The following is a 20,150-nucleotide window of genomic DNA, read 5'->3' on the forward strand; positions in this document are numbered from 1 at the left end:
GACAGTCGCTCGTACCCACTCACTCACAGCAGGTTGGTTGTGCACGGAGGTGGCAGGAGTGGTCCTGTTCCATTTGCAGACATTAGCAGGGGGAGATTAATTTGTCCCCTTCCATTAGGTGGGAAAGCAGCCGTCATGGCGGCTCAATTATCCCTTAACAAAAAGAAAAATACACAAACAGAAGCCCTCCAGATAATAAAGCGCTGCATGAGTATGTGTGTTGCGTCATATGGATGCCGGTATAGAAGCTGGGTGTGGAGGAGTGTGTGGAGGTCAGGTGTGGCTGTGTTTTCCACTGAGGCTGATGGCTCATTAACGGTAAAACAAATCTGCATTTTCTGCGTCTGATATTCTGTTATTCGGCACGGAAATGCAGCAAATAAGAGAAAACAAGGATTGACAGAAAGAGAGGGATGAAGAGAGAAAAGATAGGGCTTGTTGTTGTTGTTGTTGTGTTTAGACTTGCCGTCTTCCTGCCGCTCTCCTCTTTTGTGAAGATTTTCGACTTCATTAGAATTATAATGAACATCAGCGAGGCTCGCTGCAATATTTTTGGCTCCTTGAAAATAAATGAATACACAAGTAAATCAATTCAAATCTGCCCATTATGCCTGTTTTCTGGGTCGTATGAAACGTGCATAATGGGGCCACACTATAAGCACACGGGCGCTGTATGTTGCGAGGCAGCCCGTCGTAACGAGCTAAAATTAGAGGATCATTTGTCATCATTCCCAACATCGCTGCATATTGCAAAATCAATTCCATATCCACGACGACATCGACGGGCTCGTGATGGCGTATTGACGGGACTGAGAGACACATCAGCGCATTACGGCGGTAATGTTAAACACTACGGCGGAGTCATGTGGAATGTGGGTATGTTTTCTCCCCGTGTGTGTGTTGTGTGTGTGTGTGTGTGTGTGTGTGTGTGTGTGTGTTTGGCTGTCGTGCTCCGCCGGTGTGATGATGTTGCTGTGTAGTGAGACTCGCTAATTGGCTCACCTGTCTCTCAGCCATCTGGAGCCTCTCAAAAAAAAAAAAAGAGGAACAAAAAAAAAAACCACAAAAAAAAAATCGTCACACCGAGTTCCCCCAACATCACACACACACACACGTGCACACACACGCCCATACACACACACACACACACACACACACACACACACACAAAGGCGTGCATATGTGCCTCAAAACAGGAAAAAGACAAACGTGCAAATGTAAATGAATCCGATGAGAACGAGCAAATCTAAAGATATTTCTCTCCACGTCACGCTCTCGTTATCGGAGAGGTTTGTTGTTGTTTTTTTGTGCTCGCAGAAGTGATTTAATAAGCAAAAAAAAACCACAACAACCGGCGTATCGTTTCTTTATCCCGAGTGTTATGTTAATCACACAAACGCCTCAAAATTAATGTGATAATGATTAATTATGGCGAACGACAAGGTTTTTCCTGCCGTGGTAAGACGTCGGCAGTGGGAGCGAGCGTGCGATCGGGACAGAATTAGGATGAATGTGCAGTAATAACAAATGATGTATTATAAATAAATATTGTTATTGTTTCGGGGGGGGGGGAGCAGTGGAATGTGAAGAAGACACACCCACGACTTCAGCTCCCCCTCACCACCACCACCACCACCTCAGAGAGCATCAGCTGGAAGAGAAAACACTCCACTATCCCAGAACACCCTGGGGCATGCTGCTCTGTGTGTAGCATGTGTGTGTGTGTGTGTGTGTGTGTGTGTGTGTGTGTGTGTGTGTGTGTGTGTGTGTGTGTGTGTGTGTGTGTGCACTGATGGTGGTTCAGATGAGTCTCATACCAGCAGTGTGTTTCAGGAGGACAGAAGATATGAGAATGTGTGTGTGTCTTCGTGTGTGTGTGTGCTTTGATTTACAGGTTACGTCAGCTGAACAAAGTAAGGATAACCATGGTAACCTCTGTCACTGCCGCCATCTTGGGAGCAAAGACATGTAATATTATTGTTATTATTATTATTATAAGTTAGTAAACAGAAACACATATTATATAAATAATAAAAATATAAATAACTAACTGTGAATGTGAATATAGAGATATTAAATGCCACATAATAATTAATTATTATCATGAAACAAGAAAATAAAATAATCTAAATACATAAAAACACATAAATCATAATAATCATCATCATTATTATCATTATCAGCAGTAGCAGCAGTATTTCCATGGAGTTATTATCAATAATCATAACTATTAATGAGAAATATGTAAGTTTTAATGACTATAATACATTTTAACAATAATATATTTGCAATTAGATTAAATATGAATAATATATGAATGTATCCAGACAAATATACTAACTTAAAAAAAATGTAAAAATTACAGCAATAAATAAGTGTTATGAGAGCGATTACCATCATTACTGTTATTATTGGAGCTACAACAGCAGTAATAAAGGCTCTGAGCTTAGAGACCAGTAGTGTGTGTGTGTGTGTGTGTGTGTGCGTGTGTGTGTGTGTGTGTGTGTGAGCGTGTGTGTAATAGTTTTTATTCTCTCAGCACCCAATGTGTTCCAGGTCAATGGTCTGAATCACACACAAAGAAGTAAGCCCCTCCCGAGCCTCTGTATGTTCACCTGCCACCTCCTGTGTGTGTGTGTGTGTACGTGCATGTGCGTGCATGTGTGTGTGTGTGTGTCTTGTCCACAAATTGAACCCGTGTCACTCAGAGAGAAAAGAAAACGTTCCTGAGAGAGAAAAGACAGATTGTGAAGAAGCGAAGGAAGAAAAGATGTCTAAACGTCCGTCCAGCTCTCTGCAGACAGCCTCCTCGTCCCTCCTCCTCCCTCCTCTGTCCCTCCCCGTCATTTGCAGCTCTTCATAATTCATGTGTTTGTATGAAAAATGGATGAACAGCGAGCATGACACCAGCGCAGCCTCCCACAATTAAAAAAAAACCCAGTGAGAATTTCAATCCCGGGGACCAGAGAGGGGGGGAGCGGAGGGCGCAGAGGAGCGTCTGCTGTTTGAAGGCTCGGTTCACCCGAAATCACACAACGCAGATCTCCCTCACCGGCGGGCGACTTCTCGAGCTATCCGCCTGCACTCAGCGACAGAAATAGGACTCCTGTTATTTCTCCTTCTGTGTTATGTTTGGAAATGTAGTAAATTAAAGACCTTGATTTGCAGTTTGTGCTGCACCTTAGCCATAAAAAGCTGCAAGATGTGTTTGGATGGATACGTGGGACAAAATAATCTCAGCTCAAGGACCACTTAATAGAGTTTTCAACCAAATCTCAGAGTGCTCACGAACCTTTCTCGAGGCAAAACACAGGCTATGATTCCCCCCCTGCTAACAGGACTGCTTGTTATTGTTATGAAGTTGAAGTACGTGGACACAAGTATAAACTTCCATGCTCACTTTTTGGATCTGAATAGCTCAAAACCTAGACGAACAAAACTGGTTACTAGAGGTAAGGTATGCAGGGAGAGAGGTTTTACATCCTCTTTCCTTCCGAGACGTAGTTTCCGGGCACTCTGTAGCGACGGCTGCTACCGAAATGTTTGCATGCGACTATCTTACCCAAAGCACATGAAACTTGAAGTCCCATGAACTACTTTTCAGGGAACTACAAGGTTCCTTCCGGCCACTGTTGTCTGCATTTCCACCGCTGTCTAAAGTGCAGCAAAGATCACGCAAATTAGTCCGCTGGCGTGTGAAAAGGTGACGGCTGCTACAAGACTATTTTCTCCAGAAGTACCTGGAACTTCTACTCCCAGGTATTTCTTGTCAAGGAGCCACAAGGATAATTCAGTCTGTTCCCCCTGAAGTCGAAAGACTCGCGACTATTAGGCAAATTAGTCCGCGGACACATGAAGAAGTGTCAGCTGATGCACGTCATTTTTGGATGAGGAACTACTTTTCGAGGGACAAAAAGCTTGTTCTTGTCTTAAGACCAGCGACGACTTAACAAATTAGTCCATGGGTCATTTTTGCACAAGAGCCAGCCCCAAAACTCCTGCACTTTTGGAAAGTAGTACCGCCTGCAGGGACTGTTTTGGGGTAAAATATAGTTCCTGGAATTTAATCTAGACCCTCGTACCTGCAGTTGAAACGCACTAAGCTCCTTCCTAGTCCCATTGGGGGAAGTTCCTGTCGTGAGTTTCTCTTAAAATCTGCATCACTCTTGGAAGAGCGCATGCAGTCATCGTGCTTTACTGTTGTAAAGTGTAAGTTCAGGCGCCAAAAGACCAAATGAGCAAATTCCTCCTCGCTTTAAATGACAGCACATTTTTGCCGGTTGTGCTGACTGGGAGTGTTTTTAGAAAGCCCCATCTTCCAGACCGCAGCTCTCGTCGGACATTTTCCCACTGGGGGATAAATTAGAGCTCAGGAAGAAGCCTTTAACACTGATAACTGTCACTGCAGAGGAAGAGAGAGTACTCCAGCCAGTGTCTTCTGTCTGCAGTGAGCCTGATCCCCGCTCATACATATTCAGATGTGGGAATACTGGGGGGGAGGCGGGGCCAGAAGCAGCATGCCGAGCAGTCGCTGTAGCGAGGGACCGCCGTTGTCATGTGGCAACCGGGGAGGCAATAACGGACGCAGCGTACCGGGACGCCACATTGTGTGAATGTCTGTAATTATAGTCTCTGCTGTCTATGTGTGTCTGGCTCGGTAAACAGGAAGTGTGTGTGCATTTGTGCGTCTCACACACACCTGTAGCCCTTGTGCCAAAGAGGGAACTCGAGGCCTTTAGAGAGCTGTTGTATCTGTTCCACTCGTGAGCTGATGCTATTCATACACTAATCAACGCTTGTTTACGACGATTTGCGTATTCCTTTTTGCACGAGGGCGGTACGTGCGTTGCACGAGCACGGCGTCCTCCCCATCTCAGGAGGTCATGTCAGAGCCAATAGTGGGTTTGCGGCTCATAATGACCGATGCTGAAAGGCATCGGTGGAGCCACGCTCGCTAATTATCAGCTGTGTGCCTTCAAAGAACATTATCAGCACAAAGACCTGCAATTATGCCCACACTCGCGCACACACACGCTCATATACACACTCCCTTCACACCCTTTATCACCCCTGTTTCCGGCGTCGGCTCCGCGCCCTCCCGAACAGTCTTCTTTCTCTTGATTGTTGTTGTCTTTTTTTTTTTTTTTTAAACTACGCTCCATGTTTTCCTTCTTTTTCAGCTCCCTCTCTCTTCTCCTACGACTCCCATGACCCTCCTTTCCTCGATCCCTACACCATCTCTCAAGCCTGTTTTTATTTCCTGTTGTCTGTTTATCCATCCCCATCCTCCCAATTCCAACCCCATCCTCTCCTTCAGCTCCCTTGTCTCCACTTTTCCTATCTCCACTCCCCACTTCCTCCTCCTCCTCCTCCTCCCAGCTCCTCTTCCTCCTCCCGGCCCACAACAGACGCTTAAATAACGAGCCGGGTGTCAGTCAAACCGCCAGAGAGCTTCATTAGAGGAGGAGAGCGCACAGGATCAAATTACACGCCCAGTTCTCTTTTGTGTGATTGTGTGTATGTGTGTGTGTGCATTTGCAGGGGATTGTGGGGGGTCGGCGGCAGCGGCGGCGGCGGTGATGGTGGTGGTGTCGGTGAAGGCGGAGAGGAAGTAAACACACGTTCTGGAATGACGCAGCTGTGTGGCGGATTAGTGTGTAACACACACAGTTTGTGTGTGTGTGTGTGTGTGTGTGAGCTCATGCGCCAGTCACAGCCTCGCCTATTTTCTCCAATCACAGAGAAAAACAAAAGCAAACTATTTTGCCTAATTATTCACAGCCACAGTCATCGTCTCTTTTCTTTTGCTCCCCATGTTTTGCTTCTTCTCCTGCCGGCGTCTTGTTTCTGTGCAGGATCTTATTCTTTTGATCTGAGCTCATTTACCTGCTGGGTTTGCCTATGAATACCATCACGCTGGATTTACACAGATGCTACTATATATAGGGACCTTGACATAAAAAAAAAAAAAATCAATATCATCCAGTCCCATTATGAGAAAACCATTACAGTGTCATCATTTTACCCCCTTTTCTTCCTGCAAAGTATTTAGAGGTTAAATTGATAAAAACATCCATAAATAAAAGATCCAAGTTAAATCTATAGCGCTCCTGAATTACTTAAAGGACTACACGAATGGTCAGACAAGATTCAGCCCATTAAAATCGCATATTCTTTACATTACTGCTGCATATTTCCATATTTTCAAATGGGTTTCTAACCATTAGCCATTAGATCCAGCTCATTTCATTACGGAATGAAAATCAGCAGAGACTAAAAGCTGCTTGGGCTGAGATAATCCATCACTGTGATCGTTCTCTCACCTTTGGGACTGCTTTGAAAAGACCAAATTTACTCTTTCCTCGACTCAACGTTTCTATTGTTTGTCTGATAAGTACTATTTTCTGATAAAGACCGGTCATTTTGGGAAACCTACTGTTCAAAGAAAGATATATTTCAGAAGAGTACAAAGTCCCATTTGATGTATTATTTGATACGGCTACTGAGGCATCATGAAACCACGGTAGTTTATTCGTCCTCTGAAACAGATGCAATTTACTGACATACGGCAACGAGTCAGAGAAGTGCATGTACACAGATAATCTGCTCAGTTTAACGAAGAGGAATCGGCGTCAATAAATATTACTTCCAGTTCTTAGGCTGGACATATACTTGCTTTTGAACCACATGTTTGTGTAGACAACCGGCTGAAAAAACCCAACAACGACAAAAAACAGGGTCACACTTGCACTTGTAGATCGTACAAACTGTAATATTTAACGAGTGTTGCAACAGTAAGCATTATCTGTGGTTATAATCCACATCATAAAACATTATACGAGCATCATCCTTCTTTATGAGTGTTATGAATGTTTAATGGTTGAGCAGGTGAAAAAGTGCTCCTACTCTTTTTTTCCTCGCTCTACTATCTCTTTCCACGTTGCGAGGAAAGAGGGGGGGGGGTTGGGGGAATGATGGTTTTCAGGGCAGGATATTCGTCCTTTTCCTGTTAACTGTGCCTCAGATGAGAAATAGGTACTGCTATTTTAAGATCAGCCCTTATTTAAACCTTCTTCTCCCCTTCTCCCCTCCCCTCGCTTGATCTGTCGCTCTGTCGCCGAAGGGTTTAGTTTAATGACCCTCCTCGGCCGTAGATCTGAGTCGCGTCACATCTCTCGATTCCAATTTCCCTTTTCTCTGTCTCTGCACTTCTCTCTCACTCTCTCTACCCTCCACCTCCTCCTCTACTTCTACTGTACGTTACCATCCCGCCTCCCCAAACAACACCACTCCAGTGCTGAAGCTAAAATGCCTGCTGATGTAGTCAGTGTTTGGCCCGAAGCCTGGAGATACACTGCATGCCTCATTGAGGATGAGGCCGAAGGGAAGAGAGGGAGCGAGGGGTAAGAGGGAAAGCGAAAGAGAGAAAAAAAAAGATGTATAGCAGTACCTTTGTATCGGTCCAGAGAGGTCACTGGCGTCCTGCCTGCAAGACAAGAAGAAAAACAGAAAATTTGTGAAAAGCTGTAGACAAAACTAAATGTTAACCCCCCCAAAAAAACTATGAATTAAAAACAAATACACAGCATCGCAGCAGTTCATGACATATTGACAAAATATAATCTACAGTATGTACATGGTCACAAACTTTGAGTTTTTGTTCTATGACTATCTTTTCCGGCTGTTTCACTGATGAAACATGACATTTCTGAACTGCGCTGGAGTCTGTTTGTGAAACAGTATTAAAATTCAGTTTATAGTCACAGACAATAACATTATTTATCAAAAAAATTGCTTGTATTCAGTGTCAAAGCAGGGAAACGTAACAAAGGTAAGCATCTCATTCCGATTGAGGCGCTTATTCTCTCCTTTTACGCTGATGACAGTCTGCTGTCACTATCATCACCGGTACGAAATCACCTTCATTCTGGAAGTAACAAATCAACACAAACGCAGTCCCAGAAGACAGCTGCTGAGCATTTGGTTCAAATAAAAAAGGAATTCATTTTATATTTGTATATTTTACATTATTTAAGCAAAGACGTTACGAAGTCGCAAAAAAACAAGATATTTTAAAAAAGCCACATTTGAACATATACATCGTATGTCCCCTCGATTACAAACCCCTTCCTGCCATGGCAACATTTCCTACCCACTTAACTCCACCTACACTGCCTGTTTCCAGTCTGAATATATGGCACTGCAGAGGAGCTGTGCAGTTTTAACTTTAGTTTATCCGCCTTTTAACAGTGGAAGTAAAACAGTTGGGCACCGATGAAAGCGGTGTTTCTGGAAATATGATACAAATCACACAATATACTGGCAAACCGAAACACACACACACACACACACACACACACACACACACACACACACACTGAGCCATCTAAATAGTAAATTGGTCTTGTCTGTCCTTGGGAACAGAAGAGAAACTTGTTCATTCCACTGGGTTTTCTCCATAATTCCCTGCTGTTTCCTCTTTCTCTCTCCTTCCCTTTTTGTTATATCCCTTCCTCCAATCCTCTGTTCCTCTTCCACTGCATGTAAATAAATTGGTCCCCAGGCCCCACCACTAGACACTGTCTGTGTGTGTGTGTGTGTGTGTGTGTGTGTGTGTGTGTGTGTGTGAGCCAACATTACACTCAATGCAACACAGCCACACAAACGCACAACCCTCCAGAGCTTAGAGCTGCAGCGAATTAGCCCGGGTTTTTATGTCACAGAGGTAAATAAAATAATAATGAATTAACAATGCTGTCATTAATAACCAGTGTGTGTGTGTGAGAGAGAGAGAGAGAGAGAGAAAGAAAGAAAGAGAGAGGGCGAGCGAGCGAGTGTGTGTGTGTGTGTGTGTATTATGATGAAATGCTGCGAAAAAACTCCTTGCTCCTCCTCAACACAGTGGCCAATCACTGCTATCGCCACTCTTTGCATTTCAAAGACACACTCTTGTCTGTTTCATCTCCGACCACAGAACGCTCATCCTGTTATCCCGCTACGCACACTCGCACACGCACACACACACACACACACACACACACACACGTAACAGCCACCTCCGCTTCAGTCCATTTTCCCAACGCCATGAATTATGAAAAAGGGTAAATGGAACATCAAACACACACTGCTCACACTCACAGGTTTACACACCACGTTCACACACACACACACACACACACACACACACACAAAGAAGACACTCATAATGTCCTACACATAAAACTCCACTACACACGTCATCTCGCATATTTTCCGAATCTACATACTTATATACAAGCGAGACCTTTACACGCCGCGGCTCCTATTACTTATTAACTCGTATATCACTGCAGGACGTGAACACGTCCGCTGCAGCTAACAGAAACAGTAATAAAGACTCTAATTAAACTTAATTAGAGCAACTTTACGAGTATGATGACACTGAGGACACAGTCAAACAACAAAGAGCTCCACTTACTTAACAGATATTTAGCCGAGGGTGATGAAATTGGACAAATCCGGAGCAAAAAGATCTTACATTCAAGGCATGTTGGAAGTTTAAATTTGTATGTTTGGGATGATAAAAACTGCAGTACTCGCCAGTTGTGTGTCCATATCGGAAAAAATGTTCATTTAAAAAAGTCATGCTCCGTTTAAAACGGATCTTTTTCTTACCATTACAAAGAGACGACTCCACTTGTTTCACTCGTTGCAGGAGGAAGCTACAGTACAGACTCATCTACATTCCCGAAACAAAGCGGTATCGCACCGAGAGAGCAGATGGATTCACGCAGCTTTTTTGAACTTCACTTAAATGTTCAAGATTTGTTTGGTGATATTAATCCCTTTATGTGTTAACATATGCACGTCTCTGTGTGGTTTGTTTGTGCACTGCTGTTCCCAGAGATGACCTGTCATTCAAACAGTGTGGCCTCTGCTGTGACCGTGGGAATTTTCTTTTCTGGTCATTCACTCTGGCTATTTCTGTCAATGCCAACTGCCCCGTTCCTCTTATATTTCTTCTAATACAGTTGGACTGATGTCAGATTAAATGCTCCTTTGTTAGTTTCTGATGAACTTAAACTGACAAGAGATAACTTTTAAAATTACACTGTGTAATGCCTGTAGAAAAATGACACTAGCTGCGTATTGATTGGTACCCTATAAACCTCTATTTCACTAAGCTAAAAAACGACAAACGAATGCTCAACCAAAACAGGAGGAGGCATTGTTTTCCCCGGTCACTATCCCAAGGTAGCTGTGGAGCAACTGGATTAACTGTGGAAAGAAAAAAAAAACAGCTGATGGAGGAGGTGAAGATGGAGACCGAGGTAAAACAAGAGTGAACGGGCGGGCATTCGCTCAATGGAGAGCGCTCCGGTGTTGTGTCAAAGTCCGTTCCCCCGCCGATATGTGTTTCCTCTTACCACCTGGACTTGAGACGGTCCAAAATGGGCATTCAAAACCGGGCTAATACAACCAGGTGTTTAGCTCTGCCTTTTCATAGCACTCAGATCAGGATTTGGAGGTCACTCTGGCTTCTTGAGGTTGTGTTTTTACTCTGGACAGTAGCCTGACCATGTTGCTAACACTGCCTTTGCCAAAGCGGCACCAAGAGTAATACCACAGGGAAATGCTAGAGGGGGCATCTGAAAGGTTGTCTGTTTCTGCTCTGATAAAGCTGATAAAACCCCTATAGAAATGAACCGGCACGAAGCTGAATATAAGGCTGTTTGTCCTGGTTCATTAGTGATGGACATTTAATAGATACATGGACATTTCTCTGTGTTGAAATGTCTGAACAAGCTTTTCCAAATTCTGAATGACTATGGGAACTTAATTATTGCACAAGAGACCATTGTATGTCTGCACATTGTCTTACCCTTTCAACATTTCCCACCAAACAAGAAACTTATTAGCTGCTGCACTACAGAGCCACTGAAAAGATAAACGATGTCTCTTTAAAGCTGCTTGCTAAAAACAAAAAAAAAAGCTTTTAGGTCTGATTTTGAGGGCATCAGTTGCCCCTTGTTGGTCTGCTTAAGTCAAGGTGACAAGATTTGGGTCAGAATTGATCACTGGGATGGAAGCAGATGGGAAAACAGCGTCCAGGTGGAAACGAGCCAGCCTTATGCTTCACGACGGACAGCTTTTTGGCGGCGTTTGTGAACCCGAGCACAAACTCCTGCAGGTCTCACGCCGCTGCAGGCCTGGCGGAGACGTAAAACGAAGATGAAACGTGAGGGACTCCTCGGGCGACAGCGCCAGAACTGCCGCAAAGACGGAGCAGGTGGTGCCAGGACCCGGCGAGTACCACCGGCGTATTTGGATGCAAACACACACATATCTAACACACACACACACACACACACTCACTCTGCATCAATACTACAAGGAGGGAGTCACTATGAGCCAGCTGTCACGACACTTCTAAACACCATCGATGACAACAGCGTTCCCACGTCTGAGCTTTTAAAGTGATTTCCCCCCCCTGTCTCTCTCTTTTTAATAAACACAGGCACATATTGGAAGTGACATGGATGCTTCTATTATGGTGTGAAACACGAGATGCCATGTTTATACTCTCATGGGATTTGTGTTAACCCATTATCAATGGCACAAGAAACCAGGTTACTGGGAGAAATCAGGTTACAGAAGCAAATCGGAGAATGAGTTCACGTGCACCGCAGTAACCTGGTTACTGCAAAGAGCCGTAGCACAATGTGGCTGCATTTTTACTGTTCAGCTGCAGAAAGCGACTGATTTAGACACAAAGAAGCTATTCTTCTTTTTTTGAAGGTATTGTAGGCTCAGTTCACCCAAATTGCACTTGAGCCATTTCATGTATGAGTCCAGGTTTTATGATATCTGAGATTTCTACCTCCTCAATACAATCAAAGATGAACTGAAGTGTGCTTGTGGTTCTCACAGCATCAAGAAAATTGTATAATTCAGAGACAGCATATGAAGTTTTCATACATATAGTAGTAGCCTACTTTTTTTTACCAGTGGCTGACTGGAATGGATTTATTTTACTAGTCAAATAAATGTAAATGTACTCGTACTACTAGAGGTTAGAGAGGAAATATAGATGTATATATTTTTAGTTTGGTTCCTGCATTCAACCAAGAATAACCTGGTTCACCAGCAGCCCAGTCACCAGGATAAAATGTTGGCACTAAACATTTCTGCACGCCCCTGATTCCAGCCTGTACATATCAATTAACAGAAAACTGCCTTCATGAATGTAGGATTTATTGCATATGGGTGTATCAACCTGCATTAGTTTTAGCTAGGTGTATCTAATAAACTGGCAGCTGGCTGTAATGTATGTTTAGGATCAATTTATTGGCGCAGTTAAAGATTACATCATCAATCTTCCTGGGCGACATCTTACAATCGGTTCTTTGTCAAAACCCAACAGATATACAACACAAAGAAAAGCATTACAATAAGACGCTGGAACAAGACGTCGCTCGACTGATTGATTAATTGTTCAATTTGATATTTAATCATTCTAACAGCCCCGAGAGACGCTCTCGCTCAGTCTCTCTCTCCAATCCAAAACGTTTTTTCTCCCCTTCATCATCATCTCGTCTCCGCAGCCCATCTGTGTCGTTCTCACACTCTCTGTTTTTAACACTTCTCTCCTTCTCACCTGCCATCCTGCCTCTCACATGTACACAACCAGCCTCACATCCCGCACCCACCATCCCCAAACCAATCAACACACCGAACGCGCACATTTTTAAACACCGATAAACGCATTCACGCACTTGACTTTCACACCCTCCCAAGACTTCCCACTTCTAGCTTCATCTTCTCTCACTCACAGGTGTGTGTGAGTGTGTGTGTGTGTGTTTGTGAATGTGTGTACGTGTGAGACAGCCAGTGTCATTCTGCCAAACTGTGCCAGGTCTTAAGATGATGTCAGATGTGGGCTGTTGGCCCGCCTCCAGATGGATCTAGACTCTCTCATTGGACGACGAGTCTCGTAGATGCCAATGCGCCAAGGGGGAATGAGGATTGGACGAAAATGGAGACCTGAGCGACACCAAGGAGCTGCCATTTCATTAATCACCCTCTGACTGATGCTGCGTTCATGGTGTACGCTGGTGTACCGGGAGAGACACAACTCGGAGCGACTCGAGGGTTAATAAGAGCACTGACTGACGCATTCATGTGTGTGATACTGTCGAGACTAAAGGATCTTTGTACTCGTGAAGGGATTTTAATGGTGACAGTATCAGGAAAAGATTATACACTAGAGTTGCCAAGATTGCCATCTTGGTTTTTTGATGACAATATTTAGACGTCTATTCTGCTGTAAATGGGACCCTGATTTACCAAATTAACATCATGCTGTATTAAAGAAGACTTCAAACTACCCGTCAAGACCATAAACTCATCAGGAAACATCTTAGTTTGCTCATAAATCAAGTGAGAAGTAGGCTCATTTTCTCATAAGCTTACATACACCTGGACTTATTTTTGAAACCAGTGGAATTGCCCCCTGCTGGCCACTACATTGTAAAAACTGCTGTTACTGACTTGAATTCAAGCGAACTCCAGCCTCCATTCACGACGAACGAGGAAACAACAAACTTTCTACAGCAACTTCTTTAATTACTTTAATTCATTCATTCATTTTAAACGCAGACAGCAGCAACAGTAGAAAATGTTTGGGACACATCCTGCTCAGTACTCACAAAGCATTGGGGTTCAACACACAGCCCGACTCAAATCACTGTAACACAGATTTATATCACAACGAGGTGTTGAGCTCATAATAGAAGGAAGATAGTTGTGTGGATTTTGCCGGCGCCAGTGACTCATGATAAGATGCATTTAAATCCTGATTTTATTTGTTTTAGTTTAAAGTAAAATCTTTACTTTGAAAGGAACATCTCAACCTCAAGGGACGTTGAGCCGAGCTGTATTTTACACATTGTATGTAAATTATATGGGTATTATCTTTGCTCAGATCTCCGGCACCCGAAGACGAATCGCTGCTGCGATGTGGCTGCTAATGCGGAGCCACACAAAAACAAACAAACGCATGCTAATGCAGGAATGGTACTTCACTGGAAAATAAAACATTATGAGTGTTGATTTCAGTGTGGAAAATATAAAAAATCATGCACTAATAAAACATTATTTTACAGTCTGTTCAATCAGCAATTCAGATGGAACTACTCCGTTAGATGCTGGCATTGCTGTGAAAAGGCCATTACGCTGTAATACGCTGCAGTAAAACTGTGCATGTGAGCGCTATAAAAAGGGTCTGAAACAAGTGCCCCAACAGGCTTCATTTACTGCGCCTGTGTGTGTGTGTGCGCGCCCGTGTGTTAGCGGGGATGCATGCGTTCATGCATGCACGTGTGACATATTGAGGACATTTAAACGCAGCGAGAGGAACGACCTGCGTGGTAAAGGCTGGACAAAAGGAGAGAAGTGGTGGTAGTGTGTCAGGCCTCATTTAACTCGTGATATTCAAAAAGGGTGTGCAGCCCGGTCGCAGCATGCTTACACACTTTTCACACACACATGCATATTGTATGCGCGTGTGAACATGTGTGTAGCCGCCGCCTATAGTTCAACAACCCAAACTCAGTGGAGGAGAGACTCCTGAAGCATCCATCATGCCTCCGGGAGAGGAGAGAAGACCTCCCCTCTTTTTGTCTCTCCCCTCTCCTCCTCCTCCTCTTTAGTAATAATAATAATAACCCCCTCCGCCCGACTCCCCCACCACCCCGTCTCTTTCCCCATTTAATAACAGCGCAACAGATCAGCTCCATTAGCCCAGACCTCCTCACACATGCAAATGAGGACGGCGTTATGGAGGCACGCGTCACGCATTACTGATGCCGCCCGCCCCGACCCATCACCGCTCGCAACACAATAAACTGCATGTGTGTGTGTGTGTGTGTGTGTGTGGTTACAACAGTGGTTAAATTGAGATGCATTAAGGTTGTGATTGAGGCGATGCATGTGATGACGGTGTGTGCGTGTGGGGCCCAGAGCGAGGCCATTACCGGTCGGCCGGATGATAAGATCGTGCAAAGTGAACATGGTAGGAGGATGAAGGCTGGAGGAGATGGGATAGAGGGGGGAAATTAGATGTGAGGAGCACGGCTGGATGAGGAATATTCAATGACAGCACTTGGTTGTGAACATTTTTTTGCGTTCGTGTATTTCCTCAGAAGTCATTTTACACGATTAAACACGGCAAACATGAATCTGCATTATTAACATTTTTAGTTAGCTCGTAATGAGAAGCATTAATCAGCCTCTGCCTCAACATGTTTCGTAACATACAAAAACTGCTCACAACAAAAACAATGACTTGCTGAATGTTGTCAGAGTCGGTGGCAGCTACAGAGGTCAGGATGGATGGCTGCTTGTACAAAGTGTGAGACTTTGACGCCACAGGCTGCAGCTTGTATCCCTCCACCTTCCAACATTGGCTTCTTCCAACCATGACAACAATATTTTCTTGTCCTCCAAGTTTGTTTTGTTCCCTAAACTGAACCAGACTTTATCCAGAGAAGTAACCAAGTGTCAGACCACCATGATCCCACCCACTGGTTTGTGGACTACCACTCTGAAGCCTCAAGTTTGGCGTTACAGAAGCCGCCATGTTGGGTTTTTTTGCAGCCAGTGGTGACTGTAATTGGGAAGGTTATCAGAGGTTCAGAGGACTTTCCATTGTACCATTTTGTCAATCATAAGGTAGCTTATCGTCTTTTTTAGGACCATGATTTACAAAGTGAACATCTGCTGTATTGAAGAAGACTTGAAACTAGTGATTGAGACCATAAACTCATTAGGAAAGTGCTTACTGAGACAAGAAACCAAGTTAGAAGTAGAGTAATGTTCTCATATGCTTACAATTAGACTTCTTCTTGCAACCAGCAAAGCCACGTGTTCATTTCTCAAAAAAATACCTGCATCAAGCGAAGACGGATGGGTGAAACGTTGGGGATCTTTGGTTCAATCCCATTTCCAATTTCTACCCCTACTCTTTTGGCTCCCTCAGAACATAGTTACAAGGGTTGGTGGTTGAAATCCCCCCCTATGAAATGGGACGACACTTCACAGACTGCATATGTCTTTAAAGATGACACTTTACCCCTACCCCCAGGACGTCCAACCCCCAAGCATGAAGGCGTAAAACAGAGGGGTACGGTTTATCGGTAAGGTCGAGGGATGTATTGGGATTGAGCCTCAGTGAAGATCAGGGAAAAACAAACGAATGTGCAACGCTACAACTGTTCTCCTTTGATCGCGGGCCTGTGATGCTCATAGCTCTTTGTAAAGGTGTTGACAGAGAGACTAATAGGGGACCTCAATCACATCCTGCTACCTTGTTAGCTTTGACGGATGTGCAACATAATTGAGCTGAAATGATGGTTTGTCATAATTGGAAATAATTAAGGCTCTTTTGTGGCGACGCTGCTCCATCTGAAGCTTTCATTAGCTAATTCAATACATTGCTTTTGTCCATTTCAAGAACAAGAATCAGTCATGTCCTTATCCGCCCTCTTGTTGCTGCTCTTTCAAAAAACTACAGATTTGATGAATAAACTTCACTTCCCTAAACAATCACTCCTGGCAGCCGGGGCGGCGGTTACTTAGCGCAAAGGCCCCGGTGACAAGGTGCCTCATAAAAGGCCACCATATCAGATCTATTGCCGTCCATGTGACTGTGGAACGATAAAGAAGCCGGGGAATAAATCAATATCATGAATGCCAGTTCATCAGATTTGGGGGTAGCTCAGACGGCAAAATCTTAACCACTAATCTCTTTAATAGTCTGATATTACATTTTAATCCCAGTCTGATTCCTTCACTCTTTCGTTCGGGCTGTCTGCCGGTGCCTGTCAAGAGGTGAAGGGGAGTAGGACAGTAAATAGAGAAAAGAGAGGTATCAAAAATAGAGTGGAAATCAAGGTGGGATTAAAGAGAGGGAAAGAGCAGAGAGCCAGACAGAAGAAATGGACGGAAAGGTGCGAGAGAGGAAGGAAGCGGGGTAGCAGAGGAAGAGAAATGGTTGGTTTATGGAGCGTTGCTGCCGTTTCAAGTCTGAATTTACAGTGCGGGTTGATGGACTGTGAGAGACGGAGAGGCAATAAAGTGATGTCGATGAGAACTGAGGACAAATTGATATGATCATAACATGTCACATTAAAGACAGGCCTGCCATCCATCAACATGATAAAAGGCCTCCTTCATTCTAACACTAACAGCACTGCCATTGATCTCAATGCTTCACTTAGCCAACCGCTAACCATTTATGATAACTATCATTATCCAGTTATGGGGATGGTGACGATCTATCAGCGCTATCGTCGTCGAGGAGTCCACAACGAAAAAAAATAAAGATAACCCTCGCTAATTCGCCGCACTGACAAGCCCTGGATCACGGAGGGAAATTAGGTAGAAAAGAGAATTATCTCCCTCGATTTTTTTCTCATTATGTCTTAAAATAAAGCGATGGTGATGAAATGACAAAGTAGGAGGGAGATGGTGTGTAAAGAGCCACGGTTGTTAAGGATGATTTGAAGAGAAAAGTCAACACACTTCACCAGAGAGTACAAAAAAAATCCTCCCTCACCACAAATCAGTGTCGTTACCAGAAGGATGGAGCGCTAATGCCATCAGAGAGAGACGGAGCGGGAGCGAGAGGAAAAAGCAGCATTGACGATAACACCAAACATGCTTTTAAATCACCCTTGAGCAAATCAGTAAATCAATATCAATTAGGCTGTGAAAGAGCCCAAATGGACAACTGGCTTTGTTTTAACTAATGAAGTCTGTGGAGAATCCAATCAGTCCTGCCCCCCCCCGCCACATCCTCGCTCTTCACTACCACCCCCACTTCTCATTACCACCATGACAATGTGGAAAAAAATGCACTGAGACAGATACAGATACACAAACTCAGAGGCACTCACTGTTGTAGATCTGAAACGATTATTTGTGTCAGCATCAGCGATTTCTTTGAAAAATCTTCTATCGGCCGACGACTGTCACTGACCTTTTGATATGTGATGAATTTTTAATGCGGTTTGATTGAATATCGATCTACAGAACGAGGCGTCGACGTGCATTTCAAAACGTCTCCGAACACAAATTACGCTCATTAATAAAGCCGAAAGGTATTTACGATAATACAAAGTTGATCTTTAATCAGTTAGTTGGTGTTTTAGGTTAGACATCATCAACCGGCAAGGAGGCTGTCAAGAAGTGTATGTCCGAAAAAATACATACTACAGTTTATTCACACATGTGGTGCAAAGCATGCGATTTTTGGACGTAGTGTATTTCTTGGTCGAGCCGATACGACCTCCTAGCATCTCTGCTCTGGCAACCTCAGGATAACGACGAAACTCCAGGAGGTCCAAGAAACAATCCCACGCGTTACCTTCAGTTTCACTTCAGATTTTGTACGGCTAAAGCAAACAAGATACACCGTGTCGCAGACTGGGCTTCGAAGGTGTTGACGGGCAGATTTTGTTATCGTTGGACCCAATCAGGCTCACTGTTTCCCATTGACTTCAGTCTTTGTGCTAAGCTAAGCTAACAGGGTTCTGTCTGTAGTTGCATGTGGATCATACAGTCAGTAGTGGTGTCGAGCTTCTCATCAAAAGGAGAAAAAAAAACTGGTTTCAGCTTCAACAATGTGACGACTCGAGTGTTATATCACTGTATTTTTGAGTATCTGTTAGTTTTTGGACTACTTGTTCAAACAAAACTAACCATTTGAAGGATTTCTGTCATTTTATGGACTAAATTATTCATTCATTAATTTAAAATGAAGGGAGTCAGAGGTTGTAGGTACTTTTCCTCCAGATAAGTTTGACTAACCTTGAGGTTTTGCTTTAAAAAACCTGTGAGATCTCTTGTGTTTCTCATGTTCCTGTCTGACTTTCTTTGTTCGCAAAAAAAATATCACTGCATTGTGAAATGCCAGTGAATAACTGGAGCTGGTTGTTAGTACTGACAAGAAGTGATGGCCAAAGCTATGACAATAAGATCCAAGTTGTTGGGAAAAAAAATGGAAGAAGAGAAGTTGTTGAAAGTTTCACAGTGTATGTCATCGCTACACGGATTTGGATATAGTTTTCGCTGAGTGATCTACACACACACACACACACCGAACACACACCATCCCTGGCAGGCAGCATGCGGCGAGGCTGCTCAGGGTTGCCATATCATTTTAAACATCCATCAGCTCAGCAGAGATATCATATTAGCTCCTCATCTGCATACGCCGCCGACAGAATGACAAACGAGAGCGAGGGAGAGGGAGAGCGCTCTCTCCTCCGCCGTTGCATCTCTTACATGGCTGCCTCTCACCCCTCTGCTCCCCCCTTTTGCTCCCTCTATCTCCTTATCCCTCCCTTCTAACCTCCTAAATTGGATCACCACTGCCGGCAGCGCGTGTGCTGAAAGTGTGTGCGCGCATTGTTGCGGTGTAATCACATCTTTTAAATGGAAAAGGGGGGATGAATCTCAGGAGGAACAATGACCACTGGACCCATATCTGACTCTCCCCAGTCCCCCCTCTTTGTATCCCTGTATACTCCATCACGCTCACCTTCGCTGAGCGATCGAAGACTCCCAGAAAAGTTTTCTTCTTATGCCTCCGACCTTTTTTTACTTTCAAGCTTTCTGTCCACAACTCATCAAACTTTAAAAAAAGCTATACCTCAAAGATTTACCAAGCTTGCTGTTCCAATTTTCTCCGTTTGACCGCAGATTATTAAGATTTTAACCCCGTAGTCCTGTATCGGACGGGCAAGATCTTGCTGTTTACGACTTTATTATCGTATAAGTTGATACTATCAATGTGACATAGTTATTGCAAGTCATAGAAACTACTGATGACTTTTTTTGAGTGATTTTTTAAGTAAAAAAGGTCTGTTTTCTGGTTTCTTTACTGCTCTATGACAGTAAACTGAACATCGTTGGGTTGAGGACAAAACAAATGTTTGAGGACGTAATTTTCGCCTTTGGGAAACACTGATCTTCATTTTTCATCATTTTCTGACGAACAAAACTCATCTATTATTCCAGAAATAATCGACAAAGAAACTAATCGCCAGTTTCAGAACTAATTTAAAAGTTTACCTCATTGTGGCGGCAACTTCCTGTCAATTAAAAGA

At 43.8% G+C, this 20,150-nt stretch overlaps 1 protein-coding gene across 9 annotated transcripts in view; it reads right to left on the reverse strand.

Moving 5' to 3' along the window:
- celf2 (cugbp, Elav-like family member 2) overlaps positions 1-20,150 on the reverse strand; it is a 213,383-nt gene that overhangs the window by 163,130 nt on the left and 30,103 nt on the right. For all 9 annotated transcript variants that reach the window (XM_084345243.1, XM_084345252.1, XM_084345255.1 and 6 more), the window contains exon 2: positions 7,451-7,486. In XM_084345243.1, coding sequence (XP_084201369.1) covers positions 7,451-7,486 — 36 coding nt within the window. The remainder of the gene's footprint in view (positions 1-7,450; positions 7,487-20,150) is intronic.

Source organism: Pagrus pagrus (assembly GCF_965226575.1).
Source record: "Pagrus pagrus genome assembly, chromosome: 23".
Classification (NCBI taxonomy): Eukaryota; Metazoa; Chordata; class Actinopteri; order Spariformes; family Sparidae; genus Pagrus; species Pagrus pagrus.